General features: G+C 43.1%; 1 protein-coding gene across 1 annotated transcript in view; it reads right to left on the bottom strand.

Annotated features, from left to right (window-relative positions):
* Positions 1-209: 209 nt before the first annotated feature.
* The window catches only part of FAM20C (FAM20C golgi associated secretory pathway kinase), a 60824-nt gene continuing 43111 nt past the window's right edge, over positions 210-17922 (bottom strand). Inside the window, exons 4-10 of the mRNA XM_055708565.1 lie at positions 14871-14963; positions 12988-13103; positions 4749-4929; positions 4015-4124; positions 2352-2433; positions 2199-2258; positions 210-1375 (exon numbers count right to left, since the gene is read on the bottom strand). Coding sequence (XP_055564540.1) covers positions 1123-1375; positions 2199-2258; positions 2352-2433; positions 4015-4124; positions 4749-4929; positions 12988-13103; positions 14871-14963 — 895 coding nt within the window. The 3' untranslated portion in view covers positions 210-1122. The remainder of the gene's footprint in view (positions 1376-2198; positions 2259-2351; positions 2434-4014; positions 4125-4748; positions 4930-12987; positions 13104-14870; positions 14964-17922) is intronic.

A 17922-nucleotide genomic window follows, 5' to 3' on the forward strand; every position in this document is an offset into this window, starting at 1 on the left:
TCCATATAAAGATTAGCCATTTTCAACACCATGGTCCTTATCGAGTTGTAATGTATATTAGTCATCAGTTCCCTACTTAAACTTAATTTGCAGTTGCTACAATAGGGATGACAACTAAAACACCTATTTCTGGAATACTCAGCTGCTGTGTACAGCTCTGCACTGAACGAGACTTCCAGTGAAAAACGAATCCATTTAGACACGATGGCTACACATTTTGCCATATCTTTATTGCACTTTTACCACGTTGCAAACAATTCCACAAAAATGCTGCAAAAGTAAGCCTAGAGCTGCTGAAAGCAGCTTTTTACCCATATATGTATATATTTACACAAAACTATCAAAAGCGAAGTTGAAAAGTAGCAGCTCAGCTATGATAGTCTAGAAAGATAAGAGCTGCCACCTCCTTATGGACAAATAGTACAACTTGTCATTTTACATCACTTTGTAAAACCAACATTCAAGTATTCCTGTCAATGCACAATTAGTGAAATTCCCTTCTGGTAACCACTGTATTTATTATTATTATTATAATTATTATTTTTGCCTTTAAAAGTTCATAATGCCTTAACCCTTTAAATGCTGAGTAGCCAGGGGAAAAAAAGCATTCAATTTAAATAAGATACAGTGGATTAGAGCACTTAAAGGGTTAACACAATACTAAGTGGACTGTCACCACAAATAAAGTGTGAGTCACAAAACTATGTCGCCCCTCTTAGTTAAATTTGGTAGGTAGGTCTGGGGTTTCATAGATATACCATATATAAATACAAAATATTAAGTAAAGGCCTCCTTTCTATACAAAAAGGACAGGAGGTGTTTTGCTATCAGACTGTTGTCTGTCAATGATCTGAGTATTTTCTGAATCTTTTCATAATCTCTCTTTAGGAACTAATGAAAAGCATCACATTAGGCTTATTTTTCTTAATTCTTAATGAACTAATCCTTTGCAGAGTCTACACTTTACCTACTTTGGGAACAATTATATCTCATTTCTGAATTCACTGAATTCACAAAGTGGCATACACAGTCTTTTGCAAGACTTTTTTTTTTTTTTTTTTTTTCTTTTTCCTCTTTGAATCTTCTTTACTTGGCTGGTAAAAACGTAGTCTTGCGATTTCACTACCTCTCAGTCGTAACAGTGTTAACATCAGTGTTAAAGTCATTTTCAACCACATTGTCATAACCATCCTTTTCTATACAGTCACTAACAGCCTTGAGGACAATCCGCAGCCGCCTGTCCATCGCCTCCAAGTGAGGCTGGTAAAGAATGGGAGCTATTTTATCTTTTAGTAAAGATTCCTTCATCAAGAGACTTAGTTTGTATTCCTCCTTGGCTAACAGCTGTAATCGCAGATAGGTAGACTTCCTTATTCTAAAAGAAAAAGGAGAAAAAAAAATGCAAATCAGTGTTTTCATCACTATTGATCCTGAGAGGGCTAAAAGGCTTATTATAGTCAGCATAGCAATAATAGTGTCAAAACCTGATGTGATGTGAAACGATGAGAACCAGGCAGTGCCACAGTCCTAACGAGCCGCTGGCATGGTCCCCTGGCCAGCGATCTATGGGAGCCCTTAGACATGGAGAGGTTTTGGAGCACAGCTCTGCAGTCAAGTGCAGACAGCCTTCGTGCTCCTCAGCTGGGTAAGGCACCAGCTGGATCTGGTGCAGCATTCCTAGGGCCACGTCCATCTTGGCAATGACAAGCGTGACGCACGTGGCACCGAGCTGGGCATGGGCAATGGCAGTGGGGGCTCCTGGCAGCTCACCCTGCAGGGACACCCAGCACCGCCACAGACACACAGCTCACCCTGCGTCCCAGCCATGCGAAGCTGAAACTCTAAATGTCACCTGCCCTCTCTGACAATCCTGGCCACGGGCGCCAAGGAAAGCCGTTGAGAAGCTCTTTAACAAGCTGGGCTATGTTTTGCCACTTGAGTTCCATGGGACATGTATTTTGTCTTAATAAAGCCTCCCACAACAGCTCGCAGCCACGCGCCTGCAAGGTCCTGATCTCAACAAAGCACTTAACGCGTTCGTGCCAACGCGCAGGGCTAGCTCGGGACAGGCTCCCTCGGCGGGATCGTAACATCTCCTCCCCTCTGCGGTATGCAATAAAAGATTCACTTGAACATTTCAGTCCTGTTAGTGGAAACAACTGTATAAAATGGGAAACAACTCCAGAAGTGAAACGTACCTGCAGCACTGGTTTAAAGGCACCAATATGGAAAGTTCATCATGGGAATATTTTCCAAACCTATTTAAAGATAGAGCAACAACATCACAAAGGCTGTTTTAAGGACTAACTTTTTTCTTTTTTTTCCCTAGAAAGATTATTAAAGGTATTTACCCTCTTCCATTATCTAAGTGGATAATAAATGTTTCATTTCCGAACTTCTCAAAGGTCTCGTAGTGATGTCGATCCATGTTACCTACAGGATAAGGAAGAAAAAAAGACTGTTCTCGCTCTGGCTGCTGCTGAGCCTGCAGGTCAGGGCAGTACAAAATCCATGGTTCAGTGAGAAGCCCAGTGCTCCCCAAACACGACAGCTGTGTAGGGCAGAGAAACCAGTGGGCCTACTGAACTCATTTGCTTCTACTGCTGGAAACCCCAGCGTGCCATACTGGAAAATGGACTGTTATGCCTCAGGGCAGTTTTCAAGCTCTGTGTAACTTTTATACTTAAGCTCTAGCAGACTCAGCAGGAGACAAAGCCAACCTTCCCACCCTCCAGCAACCCCTCCTGGGGTACACCAAGGAAATACCTCTCAAGTATGATGACATCTCAGCTGTTTGGGGAGCCTTGTCACCTGTGAGGTAGCTATGTCTTAAGCCAGCAGAGCTCCATCAATGAAAATGAGCCTGGCTGCTCTACCCTGGGTCACTACCGTACGTAAAGCAGCCATGGGCACATGTGCCAGGTGTGAGGCTTAGTTAAGGGAGGGGAAAATGCATTCGTCAAGCAGGGAAGTTAATCCATCTGACTTTGCTAATATTGTATTAAACTTTGTGAACCATGACCAAACATCTTGGTTTTCCTCTAATAAGAACTTTGTCTAAATTTCTAGATGCCTGGAAACAAAAACAGTATTATGGCTCTAACATATAGAGCAGGATGCTCCCGCAGTGGTACAGCTGAGCAGATCTCTTTGGGCACCCATGGCAGGCAGAGGCATGTTCTGCTTTTTAAGGTCAAGGTGCAGAGTACCGGTGCCAAGCTATGAATTTTGTCTTCATGGCAGGGGTCTTGAGCCACTTATAGATGCCACATATGGCTCCAGAGCTGTGATTTGGCCTCTCCTGCTGCAGCCCATTGCAGAAATCTCAGCAGTGGCAATGGCAGAGGATATTTCCATGCTGGCTTGTGTCCAAGGACCAAGCATGTATGTTGGCACCTTACAGGTACATTAGCTGCAGCAGAACAGGTTTGACATGAGAATGTCTCAGTGTTAACCACTGAGTACGCTTGGAATAGGTTGCTGTTACCTGCTTGTTAATAACTGTTTTATTCCAATAAGGTTACATGAACAGAAAAAAACCCCTTCCGGATACATATCACAGTTGCCTTTGTGACAAAGCAACGTTTCTTTTTTTTTTTTTCCCCCTCTCTGGCAGTTTATAGAGCAAGCAGCAGTGAATACTACTGCAGGCTGAAAACAATGTGCCAATAATGAACCGTCTTTGCATGTGCATCCAGGAGCCGTATGTTACAATGCTAAAGCACTCACTAAAGCAAACTGTGAAGCCCTTAACTGTTGTGAAGGAGACTAGCCTGACCTGTGTTCATCTTCACTCTGCATTTTTGAACGTCTTTGTTCCTTTAATCTGCACTGATGGGAATATACAACCATGTAAATCTGCATTTTCTCATCATCATCTAGCACTGCACATACAGTAAATGCAACTTCAACCATGCTTTAGCAAACTGCTGAGCTATGCATAGCAGTGTAGAAAGAAATGGTTCTTATTCTAATTAAGTGTTGCATTTAATTTTTGAAAAAGATGAAACATACCCATTAGGAAATCAAAAACTGTCATATCCATTACATCCAGAATTCTGGTCCCACTGTCATATGGGGGTGTTTGTTTAACCTCTTCACAATAATCTGGATCAACTTCCCATCTGGAAAAGCCAACATTTTGATATTTTATGTGACATACAAAACTTACTAAGTATTGCAAAAAAAAAAAAAAAAAAAAGTGATTTTGCAAATATCTCTAGTTGCATCACGTTCAACTGAGGGCAGGGTCAGGCAGAGGCAGCAAATTCTTCAGGCTGCTTCCAGTAATGCAGGCAACTGATAAAGATTGTGAATGAGGAAAAAGGAAGAAGACCACAAGACTGAAAACTATCTGGTTAATAACTTCACGATTTAGGAGACCAGCTGCACCATCAGTCATATGATGAAAACATCTGAGACTTGTTCAGGGCTGCTGATAGCAGTGAATCTTTCTCCCTCTGACAGGACTTAAGACAGGTCCTGTTGCAGCCTGTCAAAGCCACTGGAGGTATCTGTCCCACGAGGGAATTACGCCATTGAAGGTCCTTTCAGGTTCAGGACCATAAGCTGGAGCTCCTTGCAAGTGTAAGAACTCTGTCCCTTCCCAGGAGCTGGACCCACTGAAGAAATGCAGGTGTTCTCCTAAGCCTTAATGCTTTAGATCAGTCGAGGGCAGTAATTGCAGTACCGTTTTATTTTCCTATTGCCCTTGGCAGCTGGCAAACCCTTTGCTCACCACTACTCACTCTGCTTTCTTTCGCTTGTGGTAGGAACGTCTCCAAGGGTTTCTCCAGGTTTTCCTTTTCGCTAAAGACAAATCTGGTAGGAAAGCAGCCAGAGAACCTTCAATCTGATCTGGTTTTCCACACAGGGCGTGCTCTGTTGAGCAGTAGTAGGAGCATTCCCCATAGAAGCAGATGTTGTTGGCTGGCAAATAAAGGAAAAGAGTTTTAAAACCTACCCTTCAATTAGCGTTCAAGAATTCATAAAAGCACTGATGCATGTATGAGTGGAAATAAATCTCAGACCCAAAACCCCGTTACCACACAGTTTTCTTCTACTGAAACCACCAGAAAGACATTCATTTCAGTGACTGGGATCACGCCCTATGCTGAGCTCTCTGTGAATACTTCCAGTCTATTTATATTAAAAAAATAAAATAAAATAAATATATTTTAATCCTTTCCCTTCTCCTTTCATTTTCGCAGACTGATACATCCTTTGGGATATATTTGTTACCCCAGGCTGGAACCTGAAATCCCAGAGCTGAACAAGTGGCACATGTTCAAAATTAAGTCACCTTTCAAAATCTTGGCTCGTTTAAGAACAGACGTCACTGTCTCATTCATTTACTTGCTGGTAGGAGAAGAACTGGCAGTTTTACTAAGGAGAATTATTTACCATGAAGACTCATGTGGGGGTGTGTATGGAAGGTGGAGATAGCACAGATGTAACTGTGCCAGCACACATCCCAAACGCAAATGTCTTCCTCCGCACATCATGTTACTCCAACAACCACAGAAAAAGAACCTGCAGCAGCTTTTGGAGCATGTGTTATCTTAAAACGTCCCCGAAGCTGCCACCACATATTTCTGTACAACAGGAACACCCACCTGTTTACAAAAACTCCCTTCCCACGTGAACTCACTGGAGGTGGGAGAGAGCTGCTCACCCCCAAACTGCACCAACGTCGGACTATGAACAGAACACTGCTGATCTTGTCGGTGTGCTACAACTCTTCTGACGATGCCTTATGCACATAAAATGACATTAGAGGAAGACTGTGCCCTTTCCTTATGGTAATGCATGAAGCTGAGAAGTCACATTGCTTCCTAATTCCCCACAAGGTCTCTAAATTCAAATATGACTTCTGAGCTACTCTCCCTTTGGCCAAGCTCGGTATAAAGGCAGCAGGAAGAGCTGGTCAATAGAGGGAGGTGGTTTTCTGCTTGCCACAGAAGACCCCGTGGCTCGGAAAGGTAAGCTGGTGGGGTTTCATCGCAGCGATGCCCTGCAGCACACCGTCTCACACATCACCGTGATGTCCCCCTGGTCCAGACATAACCCATGGCCGGCAAAGAGCCTGGCAGAGATGGTACACCACCGGTGGGCAGTGCCAGGGAGACAATGAGCCAAGCAGACAGGCAGCAATACTGACCCCACTGCTATGGAGAGAGGAGGAGGGACAAACAGAGCAAGGAGCTGCAGTTGGGGAAGAATCAGTAGGAGAACATGGAAGAACAATAAGGTCTCGTGATGTTTTCCATTGTATTAATTAGCTGCATTACCTGGGACTGACTGCTAACCACGGAATGACACCAAATAATTGGATGATAAGGCTGATGTGTTACTATTTGACAGTGTCTCAGCTCTTCATTTCCAGGTCTCTGTGCATGGCCATCAGATTTGTCTGTTAAGTTGTAAGTGTTTTACTCTGGAGACAGCCTTTTCGCATCCCTCTGTTGTGACTGATGCCTAAGGACCACTCATCTACCTGTGCTCAGGAACAACTCCAACCCAAACCTGTGTATTTACTTTCACAGGGTTGGCTCATACCAGTTAAATATATCCTGACTGAGTCCAGAAATATTTACCCTGTGGTCAAAAACCTTGTTGACAATTACTAAAAGAGAAGTACTTCAGGGAAAGGAAAATGAAGAACAGAAATTAAAAAAGGAAGCAAGGGAGCACTCAACATGTCTATACTTTGAATTTAGTAATTTAAAGTGTTTTACCATGTAGAATATCCTTTCTTAAAAATTATTCTAAGAATTTTTCCTTACGTGTAAGTCATACTTAGTCCCTTAACATTTTAGTTAAAGGAACAGTAGTTTGGGACTTCCAATGGGCTATGAAGTGCCCGTGTCCCTGGCCAACAGGCCACTCTGCTACTTGCTATAAACCACAGCACAAGTCTCGGTGCTGCCCATCACACAATATGCCTATTTTTCCTTGTAAGCAAGTCACTATCATAACTCCTATCTCTGAGGGTGAAGTTTTGAAAACCTTTTTACAAAATGTATGGGAAAAGAGCGGTCGCAGTTAGGGAAACTTGGGTTGGAACGGACACCAGAGGCCTCTGGGCCAAGCTACAGCTTTGGGCCAGCTTCTCCAGGTTAAAACCCTCCGAAACCCTCAGCTTCTCCTTGTACACCAGATGCACCAGCTCCAGGACCATCTCAGTGGTCTCCAGGACCATCTCCTTCAGACTCACTCTCTTCATTAGTCTAAATTAAGTGTAAAGTCAACATCTAGCCAAGCCCAACCGAACGCAGCCCGGGGCGTGCTGCCCTGCAGTCTCTAACCTCTCATGGGTTTCCTTCTCAAAAATGCTGTGGCATCATGGACTTGGCGTAGCTTTCGCACAGTTGACGCAGGTGCCTCAACTTTGCCTTTGATCATCCTGGCAAAACCAGGAGGGCTTCATGCCTCCCTGCGAACCTCGTCCATAATTCAGGATGGAAGTCAACAGTTGTCCAAGCACCTGTGGGCAGCACTGCCAGCTGCAGATGGCCTGCAAACGGCAGGATCATGCTGGGCCCTTAGGAAGGGTGGGATATGCTCAGCCAAGAAAAACCAGGGAAAAACATCTGTGATTTATACCCTTAAAAGAAATTATTACAGACAAAACATTTCAAGGGGTTCCAGGCCGCCACAAGGGATGATTTGCAAGAAATCACAGACAGATGCTGCTCTCTGCAGGCCAGCACAGAAGAGCTAGGAGATAGAAAGAGATCCCTCATTCCTGGGCACCTGCTGCCTCGGTGGGATGGTGGCTCTCGGCTGCGCTGCAGCAAAGGTTTACGTTTGTACCGATCTGAAGCTGCAGCAGGGCTTGTGCTTCAGTTCAGCTGTGTCAGCATCACCTGCTTGTCTATGGAGGGAGGGATCCCATGCAGATTTATCTTGATTGCCTGAGACAATTTACCTTCCAGGGTTTCTATGACCTGACTTCCACCTGGAAGCGGGAAGCCGATGCTCGGTTATCTGCTGCCGTAACTGTTTTGTAAAGAGCAAAAGGCCCAGCAATGCCCCTCCCGTGCTATCGCAGCCTCTGCTGCTCACTATGTAAATCTGACCTTTCAAAGAAGGAATTATATTAAACACAGCATTTTGCACAGTGGGAAGATAAATGCTGTGTTTAATAGTTTGCTTCTGACTTTAACTTTGGGAACAATGAAACCCTGCTCCGTATTGTCAACGAAAGCAACCGGGACTAATCATTTGACAGTAATCACACATTCGTATCCAGATAAATCTTCAGGAAAGCTTGGGGGCTACGGCAGCAATGGCATTCACTGCTGCAGAGTGACACAGCTAGCACGTGTGCTGCCTGTGCTGTGCTGGTCTGCCCATCCCCACACTGGCTGGGCTCCTTCAGCTATTGATCTTCCCACAGACCCCCACCACCTGCAACGGGAGTCCAGTCCTCCCAGCAAAGGATGTGTCCGGTCATTAAGACAGCAAACTCGCAGTAAAACTACATAAGTACTTCTTGGTGAGATGTTACTTTCGATGGCAAAGCTTTTTTTTTTGCCAGCTGTTACTCTCCCTGTTGGCTCAGACCAGTGGTACTTACTCTCCACAGCTCCTGTCTGATTTCTGGGGGTAGTGGAGGTGAAAAGATACTGTATCTCAAGTTACTATTAATGAAATTAAGTGCTTTGATTGATACAGAATGGACATCTTGGAATGTCTACCCAAGTTCTTATATACAAGCGGTGAGATGAAGCAGCCTGAATTATCTAGGGAAACATTAATTTTTAAGGTTTCTTAAAAATGTAGGGAAGAAAAGAGGTACCAAATATAGAAAAGCACAGTTCTCATTTAAGACTTCAAGGTGCAGTAGCAAGCCTCTTTGAAACCTAAGTAGGTGACCCACATTCTGCACAGCAGGCTGAGGGTGAAATTCCAGCTAGAGACACAAGCCCAGTGTTCACCAGCAATCCCATGCTAAGAGCAGGGTTTGGCCTTTCGAAGGCAAAACTAAGAGGGAAGGGGAGATGAGGTCTATTGGATTGCAGTCCTCCTCCCATTAAACTCGCCCAGCCCATACGTTCCTCAGTCATTCCATACAGGTGTTTCTGTACAGACCCCTGTCATAGGTAAAAAACCACCAGGAATTTATGCTCCTGCAGAGTGGGTAGAAATGGCAACAGCAGCAGCACTGGCAAACCAGAAAGGAAGGGATGCTTATACATGCTGAAATGTTAAAATGCTAAGAATTTGCTACATGCAAACTCCTTTGTTAAAAAACCAAAATTGTTTCCCCAAAGCACTAGAGAGGCAAAAGAATCTCAAGCAGTGCCACAAATGTCTGACTTTCATTATCTGAGGAGGAACGGATACAATACATAATGAAATCCACGCACAAATAATTGTCTGGTGACCGAAACTCCAGCTAATTATAACAATTAAGAACCGGAGTGTCTGTGTACTCATCTGCACACTTCCTGTGTGTCATCCTGATAGCCGGACAATGATTTTTCTCAGGAAGAAAAGGAACAAGTGGAGATACCTTGAAGCAAATTGTTTGGCAGAGCAATTCTTTTATTGAGATTTGCACGAGCATTAATAGAGGACATTTAGCAAGCCTGTACAATTGGAGTACTGGAAAGAATTCTGAATATTTACTAAAGCAATGCATGGAAAGATCTTTCTTTCACCTGCTCAAAATAGTAAGTAATTCAGAATTTCTATTGTTTGCTGAGAGGGAGAAAAAAAATCCATAATCCCTTGGAATTGGTTAATATGAACAAAACCATAGTGCTTACTAGCTGTGTAACATTGATTTCTTTAAGCTGCTGCCTCAATTACTTCCAAAATGAAGGCTGACATCATTAATATGCCTCTTTTTTCCTAGCAAATTACCATTCATTTGTAAGACTAGCAGGCTACTGCAGTCTGCCCTACTGCAAAGGATGTAAAATTAATTTAAATAATTACTGACCTAATTCCATTTCTCATGTTTAGTCCAAACTGCCTGGAAGTGCACTTTTCCGCAATCTGCTTTCTCTCTGAATGCAGCCTAATGCATCGACTGACCTGTCTGCTCGCAGCCATTTCCACTTTCTGATGGAAGAAGGGATGCTGCTCCGCAGCGCGCTCCAAAACTACAACTGCCTGCAGCTTCCTGGCCCTGATTTCCATGCCTGATGGGACAAGTGAGATGGCCCAGGCGTGGAAATGCAGTGAGGTTTCTTCCAACACATCTCTGCACTGGTCCAGGGAATAACACAGTATACAGATGAGCATCATCAATATTTACCCTCTGAGTGTTTCCACTGCAAACAGTGGTCTCCTAGCCAGAGGGGAAGACCTTTCCATAAAATCAATTACATTTAGCACTCATTTCAAGAGATGTATGTGGGTGCATGGAGAGGGATACATTGCCAGCAGACAGCACATGTCCCCATGACCATTAATTATCTCTGAGCACCCGTGGGGATGGAGATGCAGAGACACAGCCACCTGAAATGCTGTCCCAGAGGGGCCTCAATAGCTCAGGGTGGCTGCACAGGCTGCTTCTTGCAAGTATCTATGTGTAATGCCCCAATTTCTTGGGTTTGTGACCAGTTCTCCCTCAAAACCAACCAACTTTGCCACACCTCATCTGCCAGAGTGGCCAAGTCAGCCTCTTCCAGCCTTCCCCAGGCTTCCCATTCCCTCTCCATCCTCACCTCCCCAGGCCACGGGGTTCATCTCAGCACCCTTCTCTTTTCCCTTCTCTGCCCTCAATCTGCTGCTTCAGCTGCCTGCTAGGTTTCTGAATTTGTTTCTAAATGCTTAATTTAGGACATTTATTACTTTTTCATTAAGCATTAATTAATGCCTGCCTTTTAAGGTCAGTATGAAATACAAGACGGAGGTTGGGAATATGTTAATGAGAATCTGACTAATTAAACTGGGGACTTGTAGGGAAGAACTCTGACGAGTAACCAACATGATTTAAGCAAAGTATATTGATTTATGAAATGTAAAATTGAAAGAAAAATTAATTGCTTAAGCGTTTTATTCTCCAGAAAAGCCTGATTCATAGTTAATCAAATATTTTAATTGAATTTATCAGTGGCCTCTAAATAAATTTGAATAAAGGATTATGTTTGGATCATCCCTTGGATGTCTAGAATTTCATAATGACAAGATAAAGATCTTCATCCAAACCGGCAGCTTTAACTCTGCATTGCTGTGCTGTGGCTGCTGTAAGCTGCTCGGTACTTGAGTACAGTTTGGTAATTCTCAGAAATCACTCAAGTTCACCCCTAAGCCTTGATACATAAACTGGGAAGCTAAAAAGCAAGCAAACCTACTAATCCGTGTCTTACTTGCTAAAACAGGAATAGAATGGTTTATATTTCAAATGAGCCAAAGAACCTTGTGCACATAAACAGTCACAAGATTTTTTTGCTGTCTTTTGTGATTGTTTGCCCACATAAACTCAAGCAAAAAAAAAAAAAAGAAAAGTAGACCAAGAAAGACAGACAAGGAAGGGGGAGAGAAAGTGACTGAGGCACAAGTGCCTAGCTGGAGCATACAGAAGTGTCTGCACATCAGGTTTGGTGAACACTGTGGCCATGTACTGTCACCATGCACTGTCACCACTGTCACCGTGATTGTACATGTAGAATTGGAGCACTCATAACACAGGGTAGGATGAAACCTTTTGTAATTATGTAATGTATTTTACAAGTGAAGTTACTGGAATAAATAAGTGTCTGCTCAACTGTGTCCTGCAGAGCTGAACATAAATATGAAGCTCAAAGTAACAGCTGTAACAATGACTTCATTGGTGATCATGAAAGTGTGATAAACATTTTAAGACAGAAAGCTTGGCAATGACAGGGTTCTGTTTTTTAGCTAACAGCAACAAATTACAGTTCCAGCAGGAGAAACTGTAATTAAGTCTTTGGATCTTGGCTTTGGGGATCTGGGATACACAGCTTCTGGCCAATCACACACTGAGCAAGAGAGAGATCTCTGCAGATTTCTGCTCCAGATTGCCTGTTACACAAGTCACAGCCTGAGTTGAGCAAAGCGCATTTGCATGCAGCTGAAATAATACAAGTTAAGCTCACTGGAACGTAGCTACATGTTTTGGATTGAACGTTTCCCTATATATTATTTCTCTAAGAACGTGGTTATGCAGGTATTTTTGTGCCTTAAATCAGAGCCTTAATTTCTCCATCTCAGCATCCCAGATACTAAACATAGATGATACCACTTTCTTCCACCCTTTGCCCATCTTTACCTATCCCAGCTATACATTCTGGTGAGCAGGGCATGGCTTTACCCTGTGTTTGCAAAATTCCCACCCTGTGGAACTCAATCTTTGGCTGAGGCCACCAGATGTGAAAGAGTGAAGAGTAATAGAGAGTGAGTGGTATCTGTTCCTAGAGTCAGCCCTCAAAGCAAGAACAAGGACTGGGAACAATTCAGGTCACTTCTACTCTGGCCTCTGCCCAGCGGAGAATTTGAGCTGGAAGCAGGATACGTTACATCTATTTGCTTGATTTTTTTCAAACTCCTGTTGTAATAAAAACTGAAGTACATGACTCTGAGAAAATTAGGTTTTGGTCCTCCAGTCAAAACCGAGAAATAAATGGAGAGACCAACAGAAGTGACGGATCCCATTGCAGTAGAAAAAAAAAGTCTAAATAACTAATGGGCTAAGTAATAAGGTTTTGGGTAAACTGAGAGCAACAGAAGAAATTGCTTTCGAAATTGCTCTACATAAAGCATTTGTTGAATACATTGCTTTTGTTAACATAAAAGCCTGTCTCTGCAGATAATTTGTCAAGGGGAAAAGGCACTCAATTCAAAACAATAAAGTCTTCTTTGTAGGCTGTGTCTCCACATTTATTTTTATTCAAAGGTCTAGAAGACAGTTCTATTAGAAATATCTGAGCAATTAAGCAATCTACACATTGTTCCCTTAAGTAAGTGTTTGGCGGGACAGAAAGAGTATAGTGTTATTTCCAAGACTACCTGGTGAGATGAAAAACGTTCTCCACAGCTTTTTGTCACGAGTAACATCTCGTATTTCTCTTGTCATGTTAACCAGTCTACCTGCAACCGGTGGCACTCGACGGAAATCCAGGATCCTGGAAGAGAATGACAACAGATAGTTTATGTAAAGGATTAAAATATAATGATAGTGATAGGTTTTAGGAAGGTTCATCCTGCTCTGAAGGCACATCTATCTGTGGTCTTTAAGGAGTAAAAAGACCAGAAACTTTTAACTGGATAGTCCTTCATGTCCATCACAAAGTATGTCCCGAATATGATCAGCTCTGTCTTGCCTACATCGTATGAAGCAGATATAAAATACAGAAGAGTATGGGGATAAATTGTTCCAAGAAAAAATTAAGATATGTAGAATTCAAGAAATAAGAAACAGTAGAAACCACTTTTTTACTTTGTGCTACTTCAAGATTGTTAAAACATGCATGTAGCTCACAAGTTTTTTAAGAAGTGACTTGAGGAATGGGATTTCAGCCTCTTTCTTCCATAAACACCATCTAATAGTAATTTTTTTTCTGACAGCCTAAGTACTTGTTTGATTTATTTGCTTCTGCTCCTCTCTGCTTTGATACCCTTATACCAACCTAAGCAATCTCCCTGAGACTAAAAATTTTCCCATGGGCAACAGCTGGGTGAAGAGCCTGTCTCTACCTACAACTCCCCCACTTTACTAGATCATTAAAAATTCCATACAAAGTATGGCTATTAGATGCAGTAAAAGAGCAAAGTCCCCATACAAAGCCTCCCCATAGGTGGGATTTTTATGTCCACTGTCTGCTGGTAAGATTGACTACACTGGGTAGTAATTGCTTTTTCTGCTTAGTGTGTGATATGTAACATACCTCCCTGTAGGAACTCCATTCATTTTTTTTCCTACAGCATCATCTGCTTAAAACGGCAATATAAAATATAAAGCAGAAGGGACCAACACCTAGGTCAACAACAATAAAATATAGGAGATCCTTGAAGGATCTGAGCAAGATGGCTCTTCACGGCAAATCCACCCTGTACCATTCGCTGATCGGTTCCCTTCTCCTAACCATCGGACCAGGAGGCAGCAATACTACATGTATCCCCAGAAAATGTGCGGTCCCAAAGCTTCAGGCTTTTGGAAGGATGTTTCCTGGCACTTTGGGGTGCAAAAGATGCTTCAGTTCTAACAGCCTGTGAAATGTCATGGTTTCTAACCATACTGTTAATAATTTGTCACTGATTATTAATTCCCACTCCTCATCTGGGCAGGCTGAGAGGGCTGCAGTCCCTTGCCAGTCTCAGGTATCCACAGTACCCTGCACTTACTCTGCCCGGGGGGACGTTTTCAGCTAACCGGCGCACAGCAGGACCACCACTGCCTTCTCCCTCCCACCAACTTGGGGCCTAAATACGCTCCTGATGTGGGAGCGCCCCAGATTTTTGCTGAGAAACCAGAACTCCCTGCCCATCTCCACTGTTCCCCTCTGCATCCTCGCACTGCTGCCCACGTGCCCTGGAGCTTGCTGGGGTGAGCCAGGCTCCTGTCACACTTACACAACATATTCCCCAGGAGATGGGTCCTCTCCACCTGCACTTCAAGATCACAGGGGAAATTCATTTCTCAGCATCTCTTCAATATAATGCCTCTTTCTTTTTGAGAATTACTTATTGCCAAGTTTCTTGTTCCCAGAGCAGGTTGTATTTCCTAATTATTAATCTACCCTTTCATCACCTGCCATTTCATTTATTCATGGGGTTTGCCCACCTTTGTTCCGTTTCCCTCTTTTAAAAAAGTAATTCAGTTACGGAGCTGGCCAAGTGAAGAAACCTATCACAATATTTCCACTTTTTTAATGTAAATCCATTTTACTTGCCTGTCCAAATGAAATGCTGCTATTTCTGCATTATGTCTTTCATAGTCTGAGAAATAAAAAAAATCAGGTGGGGTTTCTTGTTCTCTGGTTTGCCTGCAAAGAAAAACAAGGAGAATGTTTTAATGAAGGGTTAACATTTCTAAGGAGCAGTACTCAGCCATCAGCACCTTATTCAGGAGTTCAGTATTGTTTGCTTAATGGAAGGCCTTTAGACACTTTACATGTGCATTATTTGCCATGTAGCCTTCATTTTCTCTTCTTTTTTAAACTACTGTAACAAAAAATAGGAATTCAAGACTTGTGCATGCAGGCTGCTGTCAGAAAGCTATTCCACTCAAGACTCTTGTTCTATTTAACAAGATCTGTTTTATCACTCTCAAACATTTCATTAGTGATAGCAGTGAAGACAATGTCATTTCATTAAATTATCATTAACTATAATTATGAAATTTCCAAAAGTAATAACATTTTTCTTTCATCTTTGGCAGCCATGCAGCTCCTATCTAAAATATGACTCTCCCTTTGTATTACTTAGAGCCAAAAGTGACATGTTTTTCTCACTTCAGAAGAAATGGGATCATTGCAGTTTGACGGCCACGACACATGTCACGTTTCAAAGAACATTAACAAGACCGTGCTCCTGAGAGGATGCAGAATTTGTTTTCTCTTCGGTTTAAGAACCAATAAAAAATGTCATTCTGATGGAAATAGAAAGGCTAAAGCTTCAACACTGAACTCCACGGAAAATACAAAGCTCAATATAACACAGGAGCAAATCTCTGTCTGGCTTTAGGCCATTTCCAGTCCCGATGGCTTTTGAGTGGAGCACAACTCAAGCAGTTGAACAGTGCGATGTCTGGGCCCCACCTCAACCTGCATCATGTCCTATTTTGAAGTCTTAAATGAGAGATAAGCACTACAAAGCTGTTGTTCTTCAGAGCATCTGCAAGGGAGGACACTTCCCCAGAAGAGGAAAACAAAGCTTTTCCTCATTCCCTGCTGTCACAGGTGGCCAGCTGACAGCTCGTGCGTCACCCATGCTACACACTGGCAATTAAAGTACAGCTTCTGCACCAGCACCTTGTCACATGAAAGGCTTTGGGTGGTGCTGGTGCAGAGCTCAAACCTCCAGAGAATTTGCGGTAAGTCCTAATTAGCGGGCTTGCTGGGAGCCTGAAGCTGTGTCCACCCACCACCATGACTACTGGGACCGGTATCTGCCCACAAGCCCTCCTGTATCTCCATTGCTGGAGAAACCAGCTGAGTCTCATGGGTTTGGGCTATACGAAGACTTTGCTATGCAACCAGCAGGGTTTGAAAAGCTGATATCCTTTCTCCAACATTCTTGTTTATACGAATATGTTCGTAAGGTACTCGATCTTGCCCTACATGACGAACAATTGCCATCATAGAGACAGCATCACGATATTTGACTTGTGTCCAATATAACTCAAGGTCAGAGGGGCCTCCAACACCCCAGTGATGCTCTGGCCAAAACAGCACTGACCACTGTCACAGTGGTGGTCACAAAGGCGGCCAACACTTTGCAGGAGTCCTGCTAGGGTGCTGCTGTGGTTGCAAAGGGTTCACATGGAGACAAGCTAAAAGTGAGCCTGGCATAAAATAAAATTAATAGTTTGTTTTGTCTCCATAATCAATGCGCAAAAGGGGAGGGAGCATGCCCACAAAGAGGAACACAGGACAGCCAGAACCTATGGCATGTCACCCAATACACCATGCTATCCAGGCAAGGATCAGGAGAGCTGCAACCCTGCTGTGCACGTTCCCCTCAAAAATGAGGAAATGAGCCCTGAATATAAATTAAAAGATTAACATATTTCTGTTGGGCAGAAAATTACACATTTGTATATAACTTTCCCTCCCCTCCAGACTTTAAAATAGTCAATTTCTTCAACAAATCAAAGAGAGGAAGATTCATCCCAAGCTTTTGCAAACTTTACACATATCAGCACAGCTGATAAGTTGCAAAAAATGTTACTAATTAGCTAATCAATGCCATCTGCTTTTTATCTCCCAAAGACTTTAAACAAATCACGGCTGTTCCTTTACAAGAAAATCTTGCTCCAGAAAATCAGAGTTAAACAAGAGCTAGATCACAATCTTGCAAGCACAGCACTACCCCTGGCCCTGCTCCCTTGCACTGCCTGCCTGACATGCCGGGCAGTCAGTCCGTCACCGCCGGGACAGTCTGGTCTCTCTAATTTCACTTGTCTAGTTGCTCCCTGCCACCCCCGGCAACGGCTGGGGATATTATTCATTTGGGAGTAAGTACAGCTGTCCTGCAGGCTTAAGCTTGTTTCGTACATATTTCTCTCCTGTCATAATGTATTATTAAGTGGTAGCACACCCTCCTAGAAAATCATGAACTTGATTGTCCTAAAACCTTCAGACACCATATCTACAGTGCAATCCAGACAATGGAAATACCGATATTTCTTGAACCTGACTATACGTCATGAAACAAACTCCCAAGTTCCTTTGGTGCTTCAGGTGCTTCGTACTTATCCACAGACAACCACTCTCCAGCCACAGTCCCCATGTCAAACAAGCATTTGGTGCCCACTTTTCTGTCTCTTGGAGATATTGGGTTCTTTTGAATGTAGACCGGAAGGAGTATTCATCAAACTCCCAAGCTGCTTTACAGTTCTTATGTTCCTTTGCAAAGTTCTGCAGAACCAAGGTGTAGCAGATTCAAATGTGAAACCCTCTCCCAACATGACCTTGAAAAATCCTTCCTGCTGACTTATTCCGATATCCCATAGATAGAACAGGAATCTGGTTCCTCAGACCTGACTTCAGTTGGCAAGATTTTATTCAAACATACATTTACTGTTAATTTGATGTCTGCAGCAGCACCTGAAGAGATTTGCTGGCAATTTCTCTGACACAGTAAGCTGCTGTACCACCAGCAAATGCTAATATGTGTGATGATCATAGCCTAAGGTACGCAACAATTTAAAAAGCCACATGAGCCGAACACAGGTTTGAATCAACGGAATCAATGGGCTGTTATGAGAATGGCTTTAACATT

The sequence above is a fragment of the Falco cherrug genome, chromosome 4 (genome assembly GCF_023634085.1).
Source record: "Falco cherrug isolate bFalChe1 chromosome 4, bFalChe1.pri, whole genome shotgun sequence".
Taxonomy (NCBI): domain Eukaryota; kingdom Metazoa; phylum Chordata; class Aves; order Falconiformes; family Falconidae; genus Falco; species Falco cherrug.